This window comes from Montipora capricornis, chromosome 6 (assembly GCF_036669925.1).
Source record: "Montipora capricornis isolate CH-2021 chromosome 6, ASM3666992v2, whole genome shotgun sequence".
Lineage (NCBI taxonomy): Eukaryota > Metazoa > Cnidaria > Anthozoa > Scleractinia > Acroporidae > Montipora > Montipora capricornis.
The window spans coordinates 26119871-26139643 of record NC_090888.1 but is presented as its reverse complement, the minus strand read 5'-3'; the positions used below and the strand labels follow the sequence as shown (position 1 = coordinate 26139643).

At 40.2% G+C, this 19773-nt stretch overlaps 2 protein-coding genes across 2 annotated transcripts in view; one reads left to right on the top strand and one right to left on the bottom strand.

Annotated features, from left to right (window-relative positions):
• The window catches only part of LOC138050397 (uncharacterized), a 2665-nt gene extending 391 nt beyond the window's left edge, over nt 1-2274 (bottom strand). The window contains exon 1 of the mRNA XM_068896727.1: nt 1-2274. This exon is cut by the window's left edge and continues 391 nt beyond it. Within this exon, the coding sequence (XP_068752828.1) occupies nt 1-2255 (2255 nt within the window). The 5' untranslated portion in view covers nt 2256-2274.
• A 2021-nt stretch (nt 2275-4295) lies between these two features.
• LOC138051863 (uncharacterized) lies at nt 4296-18984 on the top strand. Its single transcript, XM_068898153.1, has 4 exons — nt 4296-4621; nt 11449-11599; nt 13729-13828; nt 17494-18984. Exons 1-4 carry the CDS (start codon nt 4318-4320, stop codon nt 17908-17910), a joined length of 972 nt encoding a protein of 323 aa, XP_068754254.1. The 5' UTR covers nt 4296-4317; the 3' UTR covers nt 17911-18984.
• Nucleotides 18985-19773: the final 789 nt, after the last annotated feature.

Below are 19773 nucleotides of genomic sequence, written 5' to 3'. Positions count from 1 at the left end.
TGACAAACCCTGACATCGAAGAATGCAGTCCTCTGTCTCTCCCAGAAGCCACGAGCGCTAATATCTAAGCGCGCATCAGGAGCTCTGTTGGCACCTCTGTTCAAAGTCTCTCCATTGATTTCCTGAAGGACCGGCTCTATTTCCACATCATTACATACCATGCTCAACATCTCTGCTTCCAGGTCGCGAAGCTCATTATGACGCTGTATTATAAACCCGCCACGTCGGCATACCATTGCATGATCTACGTTAAAACGGTCCCCGCATACGCAAACTTTCGGTGTGTCGGTGATTTCCCAGTCGTATCTCAAACTGATCGCGTCTCTGAATTCTCTCTTATTTAGATTGAAGTTCAAGTCTTTGATGGGAATTACTGTCAGCCAGTTCGATGCTCCCTTCTCCGTGGCTAGCTCTACAGCTCGCTTGGTTCCTGTCGGCAGAGAGGTCTTCACCCGTTTTAGCCTCTCATCCATACACTCATCCTTCTCCTTACGCGCGCTTATTTGCAGAGTTTTTACTTCTGACACATCCGGGGTCTGATGCACTTGCTCCACAATTTGCCTTACTAGGGGACTTGTGACCCTGACTGAAGCCTCATATTCTTTGGGTGAGGCTCTGACTGGATCTATAAGCCCAAGCCCTCCCAAGCGCACAGGAAGCGCAAGGAGTTCGCGCTCAGTTTCAGTTGTTGCGTGGTTCGTAATAGCTGGTATGAGGACTTCGCTTATCGCACGCTCCAAAGGCTCTAACAAGTCGGTAATATCGGGCAGTGTCCTTAAGAAATACGTCCATCGGTGCCGTAGCCCAAAAGTGAACGCTGCATAGCTCGCCTGAGGTTGTGATAAGGCGAACTCTGCAAGTTTGGTGACCTGGTTTACCCAGTCTTCTACCTTCTCGCCCACGTACCCTTCCAGAAATGACCTCGATCCAAGAGCTGCACCTAGGTGCTTGTGACCTTCAGAGGTGATGTTAATCGCTGTGTCACCAAATACCTGCATAGCAGCGTGTTCTTTATCAGGTTTAATGATCAACCAGCACTTTTTTGCATTGGGAAAGTACCCTAACGCCGGACCACTCTCTGATAGCTCGTCCCACCATTTCCGCACATCTTTCAGGGAACCACTTCCCGTTGCATCGTCAGCAAACCAACACTGTTTAGCTGATCCTGAGACGTGTAGACGCGTTATCAGTGGCTGGAGACTAATGGCGTACATGCTCATAGCGAGAGGGTCCCCCTGTGTGGTGCCTTCCGCTGATTTAAGTTCTTGGCCGCCTATAATAAAGAGCCTCGCAGGCTGTCTGTAGGTGTTAATCGCATAAGTAGCTATGGTTGGACATAGGACTCTTGTATTGTGCAACGCAGCAGCTCTGTTCAGGGCATTAAAGGCATTTGAGGCGTCAACAAGAAGAACAGCGTCCGTGTCATCAGCGTCGAAAATATTGCGCATTGCATGAATGGCAGCCTCACTCCCACTTTTATGGCCTGCGCATGCCTGCAGCGAGCCACTTGCGTCAACGACATCTGGTTTTGTTACTCTCATCACGCACTTCGCAATTATCCTCCGTATTACTTCACCAACTCCAATCGGCCGGACCGCGCCCTCTCCTTTGTCAAGTGGAATCAGACGATTGGCTAAAATTGCCTCGATGCTAAGAAAGTCAACAAATTCCGTGCACAGTCGTCTGGTCATTGTAGCTATAGCTGTGCACAGATCGGACCCAGATTTCTTGAAAGATTTGCACGCAAGTATTCTTCTAAAGCCATTGGCGTCTACACCCGAAGGTCCGCCAGAGCCTTTAGTCCTTAAAGCAGCGTCACGAATCATCTCCCCATTGATCTGGTAGTACACTGTATCTGGAACTTCTTCGATTGGTCCAAAGAGTAGAGAACCTAGAGAGGCGTCCTGTGCCACAGGGTGTTTTTCCTTAAGTTGTCTCATGACGTCATCGCTCAAGGGCAAAATACCCCCGCCGTCTCCGTCGCTGAGGTATCGCAAGGCTGAATTAATTTTGCCTGTCATGACAAGGTTTGCAAAAACGCTTGCTTTATTGGGTGGATCAGCTCTACGGGAGTTGGTAAGACGTCTTTGGATGATCCGTCCTTCACGCACTAGGACATCTATTTCGCCCTCTTTCCACAGTGCCAGACGTTTAGCTAAGCACTCTTGGTGCTCCTTCGCCTTAGATTTCTGGCTCGGTTTTTGTAACCCAACAGCGAGGAGGACAATAGCTGCTTTAAGGGCAATGTGTTGCATTTCTGACTCATTGTTCCAATCGTTTATTTGCTGTGTTAATTTATCAATGAAATCTTTTCCTGTTTTCCCATAGGGGACAAGAAAAGTGTTCTTCCGCCATTTTGTAATCTCGTTATAGGCATTGTCAATGGTCGACGTGTTGACTGTTATTGTTCTTCCATCGCCATGTCGGCCCCAAATAAATGAAGATGGCGTGTTAATGGCTTTGTAATCCGGCAAGCTCCCTGGAATACTGTCCGACACGTTTTCAAAAGTTGAGTAATCACGCTCCTCTGTCAGGCCCTCTGGGGGTTGTATTGCAAATGTATGCAAATCCGGAATCGACTGATTATGATTTTGGCTTTGCTGGTCGCCATTGTTTTGATTTCGATTATCCTGAAGCGCTCCGCAAGAAATCAAGTTATTCACAATATTAGACGCGGGTTGAGTTGTGTCCAAGACAGAATCGTACATGCCAGTCGCTCTCGAAACATTTACACTAGTATGGATTAAGTCCTCATTCCTCTCCAGCCGTGAAGCTTGATCTCTCAGATTTTGCCCTTTAAGACCAAGATTTTCATATCCTTTCTCGTCCCATAGTTCCTTCATTATCTCGATGTAACCTTTCTTCCTGCCATTGATATTGCACGGTGCATTATCAGATGCAGCCAAAGCCTGTGCTTGTTGTTTACACTCTAGAACGTCCCTGTTCATTTGTTCAGTCCATTTCACCTTTGATTTCCTCGACATCGTGTAATTGGTTGGCGCTTTGGCGGTATTTTCCAGTAGTTTCGTGGTTTAAAAGCATTTAAATCGCGACAAAGACCCCCAGAGTTGCGACTGTTATGCCTTTACAATTTGCAGTTGGGGATAAAAGTAAAAAGTAAAACACTGAAGTCTCAATAAGAAGACCTAAAGCCTAAGATCCGTACATCCGTCCGCCATCGTCGCCGATCCAATATAATAATAATAATAATAATAATAATAATAATAATAATAATGTCCCAGGAGAAATTGCAAACAATGGTCATGCAAACGTTTTGGGGGGTAATAGAGGTGTATTAGGGGATTGTGCACTTCTCTCGGGGAAGTTAGGAGAATTCTCGACAGTTATGCAAACCCTCGACGGCGTCTCGGGTTTGCATAACTCTTGAGAATTCTCCCAACTCCCCCTCGTGTTTAGATGAGGATATGGAAACACGGGAAACGTCGTCTATTGCTTAAATAATCGTGCTGCACGTGCGGCACGGATTTTAGCTCATATTTTTGCGGTTCTCTGACGACGACGTGAAATCACGAAATTTTAAGTTTTGACGACAACGTCAGCATGTAACAGAGACTTTTTCATTCTTTATTTTCAGTCAGAAACCGCTCGTACCAATATATTTTTAGTATACTTCGCCCAAACTGTAGGACGTGAACGAAATGGAACGAATAATCGCGAGAGACTTCTACTAGAGCAAAATTCTATTTTGAGGTGACGCCCTATATACAAATACCTTTGTTGCGCGACAACCCAGAAATCACTCAGTGCTAGGTTGTTCTCAGATAATTTTCAGAGAATGATGATAAAACACGGTCAATAATGAACCTGAGAACAGGGGAGAATTCATCGATTTTCGTCTTAGAAAACGTAGGAGACATAAAAATGTTTTTGTACGAGGCACGTACCTCCGTCCTCTGGGATAACATGACCTTGTGAAGTGCAATGTAGCAATATGCCTGTGGAAAAAGAAATCAAGTTTCTTGTGCGCTCCTCTGTTCCATTTACGGTTGTTGTTGCAGGGTTTTACTTTTTTTACGAAATTGTTGAATTTTTTTATTCAAGGGTTAGTTATAATTCGCCTAAAAAAGGTAAAATCTAATATTAATTTAGTCCCATATGCACTCTTTGATGTTTTCTTTTGTTGTTTTTGCTTTAGAGGGGGCTTTAGTAATATCGATAAATAATTATCTGGCAGCTGTTAATATTTATCTTCAAACCTTATTGGTCGCGGTCTTCATATTCCTGATAAACTATTGGCGGATTGAAATTATCACTTATCAAATTTCAATAGGGTACCGCCATATTGAATGTTTATCAATGGTATTGTCATGTTCGCAGATAGGAAATTCTGAAGACTCTTTCGTGGCGATTAAATTTGTTCCTGAGCGAAAAGAAAAAAGTATGGATGCTGAGGAAGGCTCCGTTCATTTCAACTGCTTCGTTCATTACCCGACTTTTACGGAGGAAGGCGTCGAGGTGCAAACTATGGCTCGGGGAGATGATGGCATTGGACTACAACCAAGCACTCGGCTATCCAGTCTTGCTGCCAATGTTCTGAGCGAAATGTTTCAGAAACAGGAGATTGACGGTAAAGTCATTATGAAGGCTGACAACGCTAAAGGTAACTTACTCCGATTCTTTGTGAAGTGTTTACATGGCGGAATGAAAAAATTGTTTCAAGCGAACATTTTAATTGAGCGCGGTCGCTGTTTGTAAGATTTTTTTTATAAAGTAATAATTAATTTACCGGGTGTTTTTTGGCAGAAGAATGTTGAGACGGAAATATTTCGATCATGTTGTTTTTCATTCTGAAAATCAACTGTTTCGACGTGACACCGGAAGCTACGCGAAGAATCCAGCCTCGTATCGATCGATATCTGCTTTCATTGACGTTAAAATCGTTCGTCCATAACTAATTAATACAGACCATTTCTTTAAATCCCACCGGAATAGTTTGATAAAGCATGACCACCAAGAAGTGAGGGAATAAAGAGAAGAAAAAAAAGAGGAAAGAAGAATGCCACTTTAACAGCGTACAGTAATTATTATTTATCAGCTTTCATACTTCCGGCGTAAAGTTTTAATACTTCGGAGAATGTTTGTGTTCATATGATAGCAAAAAAATACAGTCGAACCACCCATGAGCGACCACCCAAAATGTCAAGCCTTGGTCGTCGCTTGCGAGAGCTTACACCATATATATTTAGTCTAAATTTTGCCTCACAAGCATATGGTAACTGCACAGACTTACCCCTTTCATCAATGTCCATCTCAATCCCTGTAATGACTTTTATTTATTTTCTCAATGTGCGAGCGGGCAGAATTCTGCGAATCCGGCAATCTGATTGGCTCTAAGAGCGGGTAGAGTTTTTTCTTTCTTGCCCACTATCGTAGCCCAGGTTGCATGAGCTTGTGTGATGGGGTGGCCTTAGCTTACCAAACATACATGTATGTTTTTTGAAGCCTTTTAAGGTAATTCCCTTGAAATTGTTCTACTATCAAACTTTTTTGGAAACTTGGCATAATTAACATTCATGATATGAACATTAAAAAAATTTAATAAAAAAATGGGGTCACCGTGCTTGTTTACGCGTCAGCAGGCTCTTAAAATGGGGTAGTTTTACTGTTTTCGCGTTAAAAATTCGAATCACCTTCATACAGAATTAAGTCTTGGTTACTTCAAAGACACAAAATTTTATTTTGAAAATAAAGCTTCTTTTATTTACATAAGCAGTAATGCTTCATTTACGCCGACTTTGATTCCCTGGTTGTGGGAATAGTGCACTTTTTGGGACAGTTCCGTGGTTAGCTTGAAGTCCTCGCCTTGGGTAAAATACACCCAGTACGGAACTATTTTCCAAAAAAAATTCATGTTCTACTATCAAACTTTTTTTCTTCTTCAAATGTGTTCTTTATTAGACTGTTCCTAGCAAATACCTGAAAAAAAAATTGGGGGTCACCGTGCTCGTTTGAGAGAAAAGGAGCATTTATTTCGCTATCGGGCTTAGTTTGAGCGAAATCTCTTACGTTTTGTATGCGCATGTGCTCATGTGCGCGCGCTAATTAATGACGCAAAATTCGTGCGCAGTAGAGATGCGCAATGCAATACTAAGGAATTACCTTAAACGTGTTTAAAAACACTATTGCTTTACAAATTAATAAATACTGTGAACAGAATCAACTGATCATTGGGGTATTGCCTGATATTTCTAAAGTAATAATAATAATTATAATAATAATAATAATAATAATACAATATTTATAGAGCGCAAAATCCCAATAGACCAAAAGTGCTTTACAAAAAAAAAAGCATTAAAACCAGGGATAAACTAACGGTAAAAAGTAGATTAAAGGCTATAAAACTGCATCATAAGAAGCTTTAAAAAGCAAAGTCTTCAACTTGGATTTAAAAGAAGAAAGGGAACAACAAGATCTGAGTTCCAACGGAAGGGTATTCCAAATAGAAGGAGCGGCCATCGTAAAGGACCGGCCACCATAGGTCTTAAGATTAAATCTGGGTTTTTCTGTTTTGATAGTAGGCATCACAGGCCTGAAGGGCTAGTACGGCCCTTGGCCTGCAGCCTTGGGTCATACTGGAGACCTTGGGCACAGATTTTTTTTCCTATACGGACCTCCCGGCCAGTGAACAACATATATGTAATCAAAAATATTTATTACCAGGCGAATGATTTTTTTTATGGAGACAACAAGAAAACAAGATATTGATTCCTTGGCTGAAATTAAAGAAATTAAAAACTGTGGATATGACTTGGGTTGAATAGGGAATGATTGCTGACTGCGCCAATTTCCATAGCGTAATTCTGTCAAACGGTTCACTGTTCTTGAGAGAACAAGATAGATAGATAGAGATAGATAGGTTATTGATCAAAAACGTGGCAGCCATAGGCTGAATTATCTACGATTTAGAATAAAATGAAAGCTTAAAATCTGAAAATCATGAGTTAACAAAAATGAAAAGGGAATATTTACATCCTTGTCTTATTGACATAGTGATGGATAAAACTATGGTATGGGTGTGCCTTGTGGTAAAAGCACGCTTATTCCTTAAATTGACCTCACACTCGTTCTTAGAAGGAAGTAAGCTTCGTGTATATATACAGCTTGTGCGAAGGATTACACAAGATGGAATTAAAAAGCTTATCACTTAAGAGCTGGCAGCGCTCGTATAAGGGGACTAACCCAGTCATAGAAAGCGCCTCATCATGTGCGAGCAATCTGGATAAATAATGTGCAATGCTTGTCTTTGGCATCCCTCAATATCAATTGAAAGGTATTGCGGGAGGCTATGATGATAAATAGGGCATTTGTATTCAGTAACAGGCCTTATACAAGTTTTAAAGTAGAATGGCAAAACTTCTTTCAACTTAACATGTGATCGCTTTAGCTGGCGCAGAAAATACAGGTGCTTGCTTACTTTCTTTACCATCTCAGATACCATCTGGATATGTGGTGTGGAACAATCATTAGGAATCAGTTACAACATTCTGTAATCATCAGAATTTAAGGTCATTTCTTTAAGGCTGATAGAATACAGTGTATGTAGATTTTTTCCTTTAGAATTTTGAATGTTTTATTCCCGATGGAAATAGTCAATTTCCAGAATAAATCCTGTACTTTCCCTCTCTTGTAAGCTTCACAGGAATGTGATGATGTTACCATGCCTTACTGTCCAATTTCTGCTCTATTACCTAGGCCTGTCCAGTGGTTGTTTACGGCAGGATAACAACAAATGAGAATTTCAAACTATTTGCTCTAAAAGTGGTTGTGGTCACTTACGAGTGGTGGTCGCTTACAAGAGGTTCCAAATATAGTGATTTTACTTGGAAACTTTTGGTATTTTGGAAAAGCGGTTGCTTATGAGAGGTGGTCGCAACCGGACGTTCGACTGTAATTATAAACGTGTGTCAGCTTCTACATACAATGTCTGACCCGTTTTGCAGTGAGACTGATGATTTTCAGATATTTTTACCTCTCTCTTAACAATTAACCCCTATATCTTACTTCTTTTAATTCCCTACCAAGGTCTTTTGAAAAGGGCACCATTGTAGATAAATAATTTTTCAATCTTTCAGTGTGTTAGGATTATGTAAAATCAAAGAATGTGAATCAGAGATTTGATTATCACCTCTTAATGTACTTTATACTGCTTTGCATTCTACTGTGTAGGCGATTTCAAAGTCAGTTTTGAGAGAACATGGTTGATGAGCGTAATGTGTTCACTAATGTGTAGATCTTCATTTTTAAGAGGTGAATCTCACGATTTTCCTGTTTTTTTTCCTAATGCTGTCTAATTTAGATTGAAATTCCTGATTAATGAAAATAACCGATTCAATTATTTTTTCTCTACATGTCTCCTAATGTAATGGTCTTTTGTGTTTGGAAGGTCTGATATTTCCTCATTGTCCTGTTGCTCAAATAAGTGAAACATAGCAACCAGTTTCAATTCATCTGAAACACATGGCACTTTTGAGCAAATACACTGGTGAAATTTAAGCTATATCACCCCTCTCCTTCTTTAGCAATCTTCCTTAGGTATTTTCAGGGCTCGAAATTAAAAAGAAATCTTGGTTCAATTTTGCAACACGTTACAATAAATTGGTCGCAATTCTAGTAGCAAAGTTGTTGTGCTATAATGTGTTGCCAGCAGTGTGATTTAGCAATTCAGAATATGAGCTCGCAAATGATCAAGGGAAATTTACACTACAATTCTGCCCCATATCTTTAGATTGAAAGAACCCCTAGGAAATTGCAAAACTGTGTCTTTAACCCCATTAATTTTGTCAAATCCTTTTGCCAATTAGTTTTTAAAAGGAGGCTGTAAAATATATGTTGACTGAGCAAGAAAGTAAATAGTCAATTTAACATTATAATAAGATTTCACAAATTAATCACAAGAGACACTCTTATTAGCCTAGTTAAACTATACAAAACAGTCATATGACCTCACTTTTATTTATTACTGCTCTGCTATACGGCATTTTTTGCAGTGCTTGTAACACTGATAAGCTAGACACACTCAACAAAATTTCTTAATAAATAAATACTTCATAGAAGTCTTTATGTTAATACCGGTAACTACATGTATTTGTCAATGAGCAACATACATGGTAAGAAATATGTTAAGGATGCTAATCTTATGCTACATCAGTGTTCTCCCCAGGTATTTCAGGCCAGGCGGGCCGCCTGGCTTGATTCGTTGAAAAATCGTTGCCGCCTGGCTTAAAACAAGTGACCTTACGTAGTTTAACATCTAAAACTGGGATCCTGTCCATAATTAAAAAAAGAAAAACACTCAATAAAGATACTGAAGCATTGTCTAGTGTTTTCTCATTGTGTTTTCTCGCAATTGATAAGGTTTCAGCTCATTTACCCTTCCATGAAAGGTGATGAAACTTGTCATCCGCTCGTTTCGTTGAACGGCAGCCGTCTTTCAGTTTGCCGTAAATTCAAGGGCACTTTATGGATATTACATGGAATACTAAACTCAATTCCTACGTGCGTGGAAGGTTGTCAAAAAATGGTGGCTTCGACCAACTCAGGATCCTCTGAACAGAAACGAAAAGCTAGTCAAACTAGATTAAGTTCTTTTTTCACCCTGGAAAAGAGATATAAGAGTGTAAGTAATTTGGATGAAGAAGTCCAGCCACGGGAAACAACACAAGGTCCGTCAACATCCACAGATTCCAAACACCGAAAATCAGGGTTTGATCCAACGTGGCTGAAGGACTTCCCTTGGCTTCTTAAGACTAACGAAGATGATAATACTAAATAGTGGTAGTGGTATGTTGTGCAAGTTGTGCAGAAAACACAATCAAAGGGCCCAAAGAGTAAGGCAAGGATGTGCTGTTTGGGTGGATGTTCCATGTTTTTAGTTTTATGTTTTCCTAGACAGCATGACAATTCGCTTTTGCTATTTTTGTAAGTCTTAATTTTGTATGGTAGATTAAGCTTCCGACAGAATGCCCCCTGGCCTTCCCAAAATCCTGGGGAGAACACTGTGCTACATGTATCTGTTCTGAAACCAAGAACTACAACTTATGGCCCTAACTCCTTTTCATACATGTATCTAGCAGCCTGCTAAAATGTGGAATTCACTCTCAGATTCCTTATGAATTATTGATAATTTCCTTGATTTTAGATTTAAGATTCTTACATAACGATCCTTCTACATGTAGTTTACTGGCATATGAGATATACCGTATTTACCCGTGTATAAGTTGATCCCGTGTATAAGTCGACCCCCAATTTTTGATGGCAAAAAAAGCAATTTCTTAATTTCTTTGTTAACTGTTACTGGGACACGAAAAATCAGGGCCTCAAGCGCTTAATACATGTAGTTTTGTGGTTCAGCAGTTGTTGTATATGCAGGCATTTTGTCCTTGAGTTTCGAAAAAGTTCTCAGAAAATCGAACATGTAAACCTAGCTGTTTCGTTGTTCAACGATAAAGGGCTTTAGAGGATAAGCACAACATCACAGAAGCAGGAGTCAATCTTTCAAAATAACTTGCGAACGATGCGAAAATGTGCAAGGTTTAAAATTATTGTTCCTTGACTTTTAATTTCTCACATGACAAACAAAACAAAACTCAAGAATCAAACAATACGAAGTTTGCAAAAGCATTTAAATCAGCCAGGTTTGTAAAAGAATAAAAAAGAATCATTACAAACCAGCATTTTCACGCAACACGAATGACAATGCTTGCACGCAAACACAAGGTATTGCGCCAGGTTACTAAGCCGTTGAACGATCGCGTTTATTTGAAGAAACAGAAATGCCTTTTAGAGCTTTCCGCCTTTGGAAAACGAAAATTTCCAGTGTCTATTTCATATTTGTGCTTGTGAGTATCTTCAACATTTAGATTTGGACAAATCCTTTTTCATTTCAACTGGAATTGCTTACATTCATTTGGAAGTATTTTGTCGGCTTTTGTCCACTGCGTTCATTATGCCCAAGACACATTATTATGCTAATTTTGAATAAATTACTTAGCTGGAACTTGGCTCAAAATCTTTGACCCGTGTATAAGTCGAGGGCGATTTTTGGAGCTTCTTTTGAGGCCATAAAAGGTCGACTTATGCATGGGTAAATACGGTAATAGTAATAAATTTAGTAATGTCATTGTAAATATTTTTATTGATTTATTGATTTATATTTTTGTATTGGTGTTAATTTTTCTTGATGAAATTAGCGGTATAGCTACTCTTAAATTAGAGGTAAAAGAAAGCCTATGTACGTACATGCAAAGACTCTATAGTTTTTTGAAATATTGATAGTCTGCCAACCCAAAACTCTTGTCACTTGGCAAGCAGTCTTAGAAATTCTTTGTTTGCCCTTTTCCCAACTCCCTGCTAAAGATCTTCAAAGAAGCTATAGTTTCATGTGCTGTACTCTGACTCAAACTTCTAAATGTTCCAAATGATTTGCAGTGTTCATTCAAGTGCGTGATCACTGGAAGCCTCACCCACTTGCGGATTTCACAAAAGGCGGTGATTTAGAGGTGACCATACATGAAGCATTTGGGGATATTCTGTTTGTAAAAGATGCTGCAATCACTATTCATGTCCACCTCTGTTATGAGTAAGTTTACTGTCCAAAAAATTTATCTTTGTACATGTATATACATATGAGTGAGCAATTTACAAAGCGGTTGGTGCTGCTCACTGCTCTGGTAGGAGCTGGTCAGTTGCATGTTTGTTACAAATGTACATCCCTTTTGATAAATGAATATGCTTTGGGGCACTGTGTCAGACTGGCAAGGGTTCTCCTCTTGAGATTCAGAGACCCATTCTGACCACTACCTGAAGTTTATCGTGGTAGTCATGTTGCCTGTTGGGATTCTTAAAAGCTGTGATGTTCTGATGCATCATTCATATGTTTCATTAGCCTTCTCACAGGCAGTATGTGTAGATGTTGTTGTCGCCATGGAACACTTATCACATGCCATATTGTAAGTGCGTGGGATAGGTCTGGGCCGGGTGACAGAACACCTATCCCTAGCTCAGACCTATCCCACACACTTCCAATATGCCATCTGATACATGATTCGTGGCGACAACAACATCTTTCACCTGTGAGCAGGCTAATATTTCATTGACGCTGAAAAGCCCTCATGGGGTTGATCAATACTTAATTATAAAGTATTTATTTATTTATTTATTTTTATGAGTTAAAGGTTTTAATAGTTATATACAATGCCTCGCCCACTGCTTGTGAACATTGTGTCTTACATGTACTTGGATAATTGACTTCAAAATACAATGCAACCATAGTTAAAAGAGCAAATTGGCTAACTCAATGTTGTACCCGATCCAATAAAACGTTTTGTTCCAGGTAATTCCATCATTTACATGTAAATGGTTGCTACATTTGAATGTGAATGCTACATTATATCGTAACAATGCAAATACAATCTGACACACTTTAACCGAGAGAGATTTGAATTGGGCACAACATTGAGATAGGCGATTTGTCTATTAAAAAGAGAGAGATTGAAAACTTCGCAACACTAAAATAATAATTGTATGAAATCTAACAGCTTAATACAATATGATAAATGTTAATATGTGATTTACTGAGGTTTCTAAAACAGACAAGAACATTTAAAGAAAGTTTGAAGAATAGAAGGGTTGTTCTGTAATGTAAATTCAGGATACCGGTACTTATTTGGGAAACAAAAATTTCAACTACATTGGGTTCTACATGGATATACATGCGACCACAGATTACTGCACAGTGGTGTCAATACGTAATGTAGTGACAGGCAATAAAAGGCGTTGGCTACTTCACCTAGAGTGGTCTGCTACAGTGAACTAAAGATAACGGGGTATTTTTTCAAACCTGAGATTAAAACTCACTTTGACAATGACGTCAACATGAAGTCCTCTAAACTTGATCATCAATTTGACTTTTGAAAGGTGCTGTTTGGGAGCAAACTGTTAAAAATGACATGCCTCCAGGCATCCCTAAGGCCCTTTGTTGATACAGTGGGTTACTGTACTTGAAACAAGGCGCCAACTTCAACATTTTACCGTGAAACCCCTGTTGCACTACTTGTTTGCTGGCACACTTAATTAAGCGGCCTTCACACGACGAAGTAAAGTTGGCAACCCGTTTTGGTAAACTCAAGTTGGCGTGTGTGAAAGAGAAAAAAAGTTGGTGGAAAAGTTGGCGAGAATAAAGACAAGCTCTATTCGTCGCCATCAGTTTGCCAACATGTTTGACGCAGCCCCCCGCCCAATTTTTCTGACAGTGTTGTTTTTGGCTTGATCAAAGACTTAGTAATTTACACTACTCGTACATATACCAAGACCTAGCCCCCCACTTTCAGACGTACTCCGCGACCCCGTGACACCAGTTGTTGTGTCTTTCACACACGCCAACTTGAATTTGCCAACACTAGTTTGCCAAGTTAATTCGCTTTGACGAAGGGCTAACGCTCGAAACGTCAGCTTTTACAATCTCTGTACGGTGGCCAATTTACATTATCAACTCCGTTGATAAAACCAGATTTTTGTATACAAGTTGAACTTAGTTTGTTGTGTGAAGGCCGCTTTACAGATTGTAAATCAATTCTTGCGCGAGGATTTTAAGTGTGCAATAAGAGAACAAGCTTTTTCTCTGGATGTATCGTTTCAATGGAATGTCCTATTTATGTTCATCAATCAATATTCAGCTCATGTTCGGATGGATTATTTTTATTTTCTTAGCAAAGACTGGGATGATCAGAAAGTGAAGACTGCTATCAAGAAGCTGCTAGAACACTACAGTCAGACGCATCTTGAACGCATGCTCTGTCCATTTTCGCAGGTAACAAAGTTTTTAAGGGATACTGTATTAAAAGTGGAACAAAGCTAAAAGTAAGGAACAATCGGGCCCTGAAATACCAGTATACTCTCCTAACTTTGCCCATGCGGCAATCGTGGACTTTTTGTGGAGGTGCTTGAAAGCCAAATTTTGGATGTCCACGACAAAAAGTGAGAGCAAAACCAATAACTGAGAGGGAGGGGTGATGAGGGGCCAGAATGCCTTTTCTCTTCTCCGTGTCTTCAGTGTTTTGTCCTCGTCCCATCTCATGCGCAGCGCAGTGATAGTTAACTTCGCTTCGTGTTCAAACACGATTCGCAAGGCTGCTGCCTCAGAACATTTTTCCGGAGCCCTTCGGGCTTACGACATTAAAAGTTAGTAGCCAGAGTATTTTTTCGAAGAGCCCAGAATTAATTTATTGAAATTGAGGATGAATCACCTTGTGAGAAGTTAGGAGCCCGTTCGGGCAACTCGCCCCGGGCGACCACTAGGCATCAGCCTTGATTCGTTTCGTACGAACTCTCTATCGTACTGACCTCAGTCAACGGAGCTGTTCCGTCAAGAATAGCACTCTAAAATGCTATCATATGCGCAAATAATTCGGAAGGTGGAATGTACATGTGGTGGAAGGTAGGCGGTTTTTAAAATGCAAAAATTTGGTTTTATCAACGGAGTTGATAATGTAAATTGACCAGCGTACACAGATTCTAACAGCTGACGTTTCGAGCGTTAGCCCTTCGTCAGAGCAGTGGCTATTCGTACGGGACCCGTACACCGACCGAAATTTCATACGGAAGTCTTAGAATGATTTTTACAGGCCCTAGCCCTAACCTTGAACGACATAGCCACGCAGTTATTGAAAGCTAACCGTTTTAAAATGGGTGCTTAGACTTAAACATTGTTTATCAACGCTATTTGAAATGGGTGCTTAGACTTAAATGCGAAAAACGCAAAGCAGGTCAGATGGCCAGTGACATCGAACGAAGGAGGTGTTTCGTGACATTAAACAATAATCAGTACCGTTGTTTGATAGCTGAACTGTGATTAAAAAAATTAAAGACGAGGTTAGACATTCCGAATGTTATTGAAACTGTAATAATCATTCTAAGAAGACTCTCGTATGAATAACAAAATATAGTCCAGATTTTTCTCGGCCCAGGGGCCAGTTTCTCGAAAGTCCCGAAAAGTTTTCGGGCCCGAAAATCCATTTGTGAACCTGTCAACTGCTTGTTCAGGAAAGTCGATCTTTTAACATGTTTTCAAGGTAACAGAAATCAAAATGACTATGAAGTTTGACGACTTAAATCCTCTCCGTTCTTGAGATACCGAGGGAATTGTGACACCCGAAAATGACCTGTAAAGTTTCGGGACTTTCAAGAAACTGGCCCCACGTTGGCTTGGGTTGAAAGCACTCGCCTCCCACTATAACTCATTCTCGAGACTGGTATTACGATAATCTGATAGTATCAATCGTCTTTGAATATACGCTTATCATTATTTCATGGCACTGACAGTTGGAAAGGAATTCTGAACATTTTTCTTTCAAAAGATAATCGAGATATCGGGACTCGGGAACCTACCATGATTAGCTCACGTGTCACCGCTCCTAACCACTAAACCACCGAGTCGCCGCTTGCTCCAACAAAGTTTTAAAACACAATGATTTTTTTTATTTGTCATAAGATCGGGCTGTAAACCTTCGATAACAGTCGCTAACAAATTATTACGTGGAATGCCGAAGGCATACCACGTCTTGAAACCAGTTGTTGGTAATGACAATTGTGCATACCCCACAGATAATGAAGTAAGCTCTGATCGGATAAATCTATTTCTATACCCTTCCGTATTTCCAAACTTCCTTGCCGCGATTAGAACACCCACGCTTCTCCTAGTATTGCGATACCGCCACCGTGACAGACTTCCCTTATTGCGATCAAAGCAAACACTTAGTTTGGAATCTTTCGGCCCTCGATGATTGACACAGTAGGTGCTTGCCATTATGCCTGACCATCAGTTCGGAGACCAGTGGAACTAACCAAGGAAAAATGGAACGACAATTTGCATTAAAGATTCAATTTCCAACCGGACCGAAGCGTTCCATTTACGTTTCGACCGAAATTTCGGTTGTATCACAGTGAAGTGGGATTGGAAACATATACATAGTTAATTGACCATTCCTCATAGGGGCTTTTCAGAGCCAATGAACACAATCTCGACAGAACAGAACATTCAGCAACAACTGTTAAGAATCCCAACTGGGCGGGGGCAAGCTATTTGGTTACTTACAAGTGCAGCTGAGAAGTTGAACCAGGGACTACCAGGATCAAATTCAGCCAGTGGTCAGAACGTGTCTTGAACCCGGGATAACCGGGTCTCAAGGCAAGAGCCCTAACCACTGGGCCGCACTGCCTCGTAAACGATAATTTTTGTAAAGGGAACGGCGCGTTTCGGTCGGTCCGGACCAACCAGCCAAAAATCCGTATTACTACAATTGTTTCACCTAAATATCCCGTATCCAGATCGCTTCTCGGCCAAGGGCTGCGGTCAAGTACTACGTGCGGTATTTTTTTTCAGGGCCTTATGAGGCAGGCATAGTACAGTTTCGTCTGTGTGTCTGTTCTCTCGGGAAGCGATCGCGAGGGCTTTTTGGTTTCGTTTTTGATAGTTTTTTGTTCAGCTCGAGTGTAGAATCATGAACATCTTTTGTAGTTTCTAAGAGCTGTTTACTACTTGTAGCTTTTGTTGAGTTTTGAATTGATGACAGAGAGAGTATTGGTGATTTCAACCCGGAATGGACTACTGGATTTAAGCTTTTTTCTTAAAGACATTTCAAGTTATTGTGGAACGTTTGGAATACTGAAACCAAGATTGTGGAATTGTAAAATTTAAACTTTGGACTGGACTATGAAACACGCAATTACGGGATTTTAGATTTTTGAGTAATGGAGTACAAATGTTGTCTTCGCCGCGGCAGATTTAAACCGTTTCCAAGGAACAAGTCTTTTTGTCTTCGCCACGGCAGATTTAAACAGTTTGCAGGGAACTAAACCAGGATTACGGAACCGGAATTCAAATACAGGATGATAAGTTGTTGAACTGTGATTTGTAATACGTTTTTCGGATGATTTCGAACTCATTTCGTACTTTTTGGATGAACGGAATTAAGGAAGCAAGGGAAACTGTGGAATTTGGATAAGGTCTCTTTCAAAAAAAAAAATAATAATAAATAAATAAATAAATAAATAAATAAATAATCCCGTATCCTGATAAACCCTAATAGGGCTTCGTTGTTTGCATTTGCAAATGTAGTATTAATAATAAGAGTTTTTACAACAAACAACTTCAAGTTATATTACAGATTTATCTTTGAAGCACTCGCCTCCCACCAATGTGGCCTGGGTTCGATTCCCGATCGCGGCGTCCTATGTGGGTTGAGTTTGTTGGTTCTCTACTCTGCACCGAAAAGTTTTTCTAAGGGTACTCCGGTTATCCCCTTTCCTAAAAAACCCAACACTGCCATATTCGAATTCGATCCAGAATGCACGGACACATGTTGAACGAGCTCTTAGGTGTAACGTGGATGAACAAACAAATTATTGTAATTATTATTTTAAGCTCAAGAAAAGTGTTTGGTACTGATGTTAACGTTTTTTTAATGTATTGGGTAGGGCATGCTGTCGCAGATATCTAGAGATCAATACCCTTGCCGTTTATCGTCCGAGAAGATTAAGCTATTTGCCGCGTGGTATGAACACTCTCAGCTGAGCAAAGAACAGGAAGAAGACGGCTCAGTGTCTCCGGGAAGAAAACTTCTTATTACTCCACGCGGGAAGAAAATTGTCTTCAACACGTCAGTGGAGCTTCCTTTGCTAAGGAAATGGTACGAAGAGACTCCCAAACCTGATCTCAAAGATTTGACGAGATACGCGGAAATCTTGAACAATTTGGAGGAACGAAAAAGTAGAGAACAAGTGCTGGCACGTCATGTCAACACTTGGTTCAAGAACGAGCGAGCTCGATTAAGAAGAGAGGGTCTTCTTGAGGACTTGTCAAGGCCTTCTATGGCAGTACCAACAAGTTCATAATCAACCTTATTTGCATGAGAACCTAGCGCCCGATTTTGAGAGCCCAAAAACAGAGATGGTTTGATGCTATTCTGTTTTAATATTAATGACTACAACTTACAAAGTTTATTCAACGTTTCAACACTCCTGCATAGTATCTTCATCCTGGAATAACTGAAAGCTGCAACTAAAGCCCTGTTATATTCTTACTTACTGGAGTGCTTTTTTTCATAGAGTGTAAATAGGTGTCAGTAAAAGGTCGCCATGTTCATAGTTCAGCGGAACTTGTGTTGAATCTTAGACTTTTGAAACAAAGGCGTTGATGGCACCGCCGATTTTTTCGATTATTTTTTCAAAAGCATGACCTCTTATGGTTAATTCCGGACCTTCGTAATTAACATTCTTTCATGTTAGTTGACATTCTTGGTCATTGGATTATACAATGAAAAACCAGAGCCGGCTTTTGTTGATTCCTGATTGTGTAGCTTTCAGACTGTAAAGAACAACATTTTAAGACAAACCAACCGCTGTTGCGAGACAGAAACGTGTCTGGGGCTTTTCAAAAAAGAAAAAGAGGGTTTTCCAAATCAGTAAACGTATGTGTAAAAAAATAGCATTGGATTAGGAAAGTCGTGTTTATCAACATCTGATGGAGAAAACTGGCAGAAAGAAGTTTTAACTTTCAGGATTATTTTTTTTCAGTAGATATTTTGTGTCAACGAAATGAATTATTGTATTCTTCCCTGGTTGAGATGGGCTGAGGCGCATTTTTTCCGGGAGGGAGTGGAGCGCCGTCACGAGACGAACGCGAACTGCATGTCGCTCTTGCGGGGAGTTTGTGAGGGAGCATTCTTTCGCGTTGGTTTGCTTCCCTTCTTGTCTCTCTTAATATTTAATGGAAGATTCAAGTTTATTTATTTATTTGCATACTATATACACTGACTTGACTGAACTTCCATGATATAGTATTTTGATGTTGTGATTCAGCCGACATGTTATCAGGATTAAGGTAATAATATATTGTTTTTAATGGTTGCACACCTTGTACATAGTTTTAACGATCATGATTAAAAAGTGAAATGTCACAGTAAAAAATGTTTTTCTAGTTGTTATACCAGGTTATTTTGCTCCAATTTGTCAACTTTCAGTGTCATTGGAAACGCGCCCTCCATTGTTTGCCAGTCAGGCTAACGGTACACACAACCAAGGCCAACATTGCGCCAACATTGCGAATGCGTTCTTTCGCTGTTACCAACTCACTATTTCCACAAATCCCATAACATACAGTTCATTTTGTAGGGTTATTCATTAAAACAATGGATATTCAGTTCACTGAAGCACGATACAGTCCCAAGAGTAAATAACTTGTATTGTCTTTATGTAAAGAACCTCCCCCCACCTCCCCCCTAAAACGTATTGCATTATGGGATGGGGGAAATAGCGAATAATCGGATTTTTTTTTTTAGTTCGAAAGGTCTCTAAGGACCTGCGAGGGAGAACAGGAGATGTCACGCTCCTCTCACTCGCGTTCTCTGTTGTGTGCCGCTCTCGCGTGACATTTCGCAGAAAAGAGGGAAGGCTAGTAGCGCGTGCAAGTCTTAAAAGACTGGTGACGAAGGAGGTGTCATCGCATTGCTGTCTCGTGCGAAGCCAAACTTATGTACTCGTCAAAAAGAGCAAAGCTGATTGATTGACGAAGAAAAACTCTATCTAAAGCCAGTATTTCGAAAGGTAGTGCCTTTCTTTAGCACGTTTCTTACAAGCAAGTACCACGGTTTACAGACCGTAAAATATTTTTTGCTTTCGACGAAGCCGAACGCAGTTAATAATCCTAGGTGTCTTGTGGTTTCAAGGGTGAAATTTTTTGAGATTTTATTGCTGAAC

What these genes read in the sequence shown, in the direction of transcription:
- LOC138051863 (XM_068898153.1), top strand. Translation starts at nt 4,318, where the DNA reads ATGGTATTGTCATGTTCGCAGATAGGAAATTCTGAAGACTCTTTCGTG. An exon ending in CATGTCCACCTCTGTTATGA is followed by an intron (nt 11,600 to 13,728) that starts GTAAGTTTACTG and finishes TTATTTTCTTAG; the next exon opens with CAAAGACTGGGATGATCAGA. An exon ending in TGCTCTGTCCATTTTCGCAG is followed by an intron (nt 13,829 to 17,493) that starts GTAACAAAGTTT and finishes TGTATTGGGTAG; the next exon opens with GGCATGCTGTCGCAGATATC.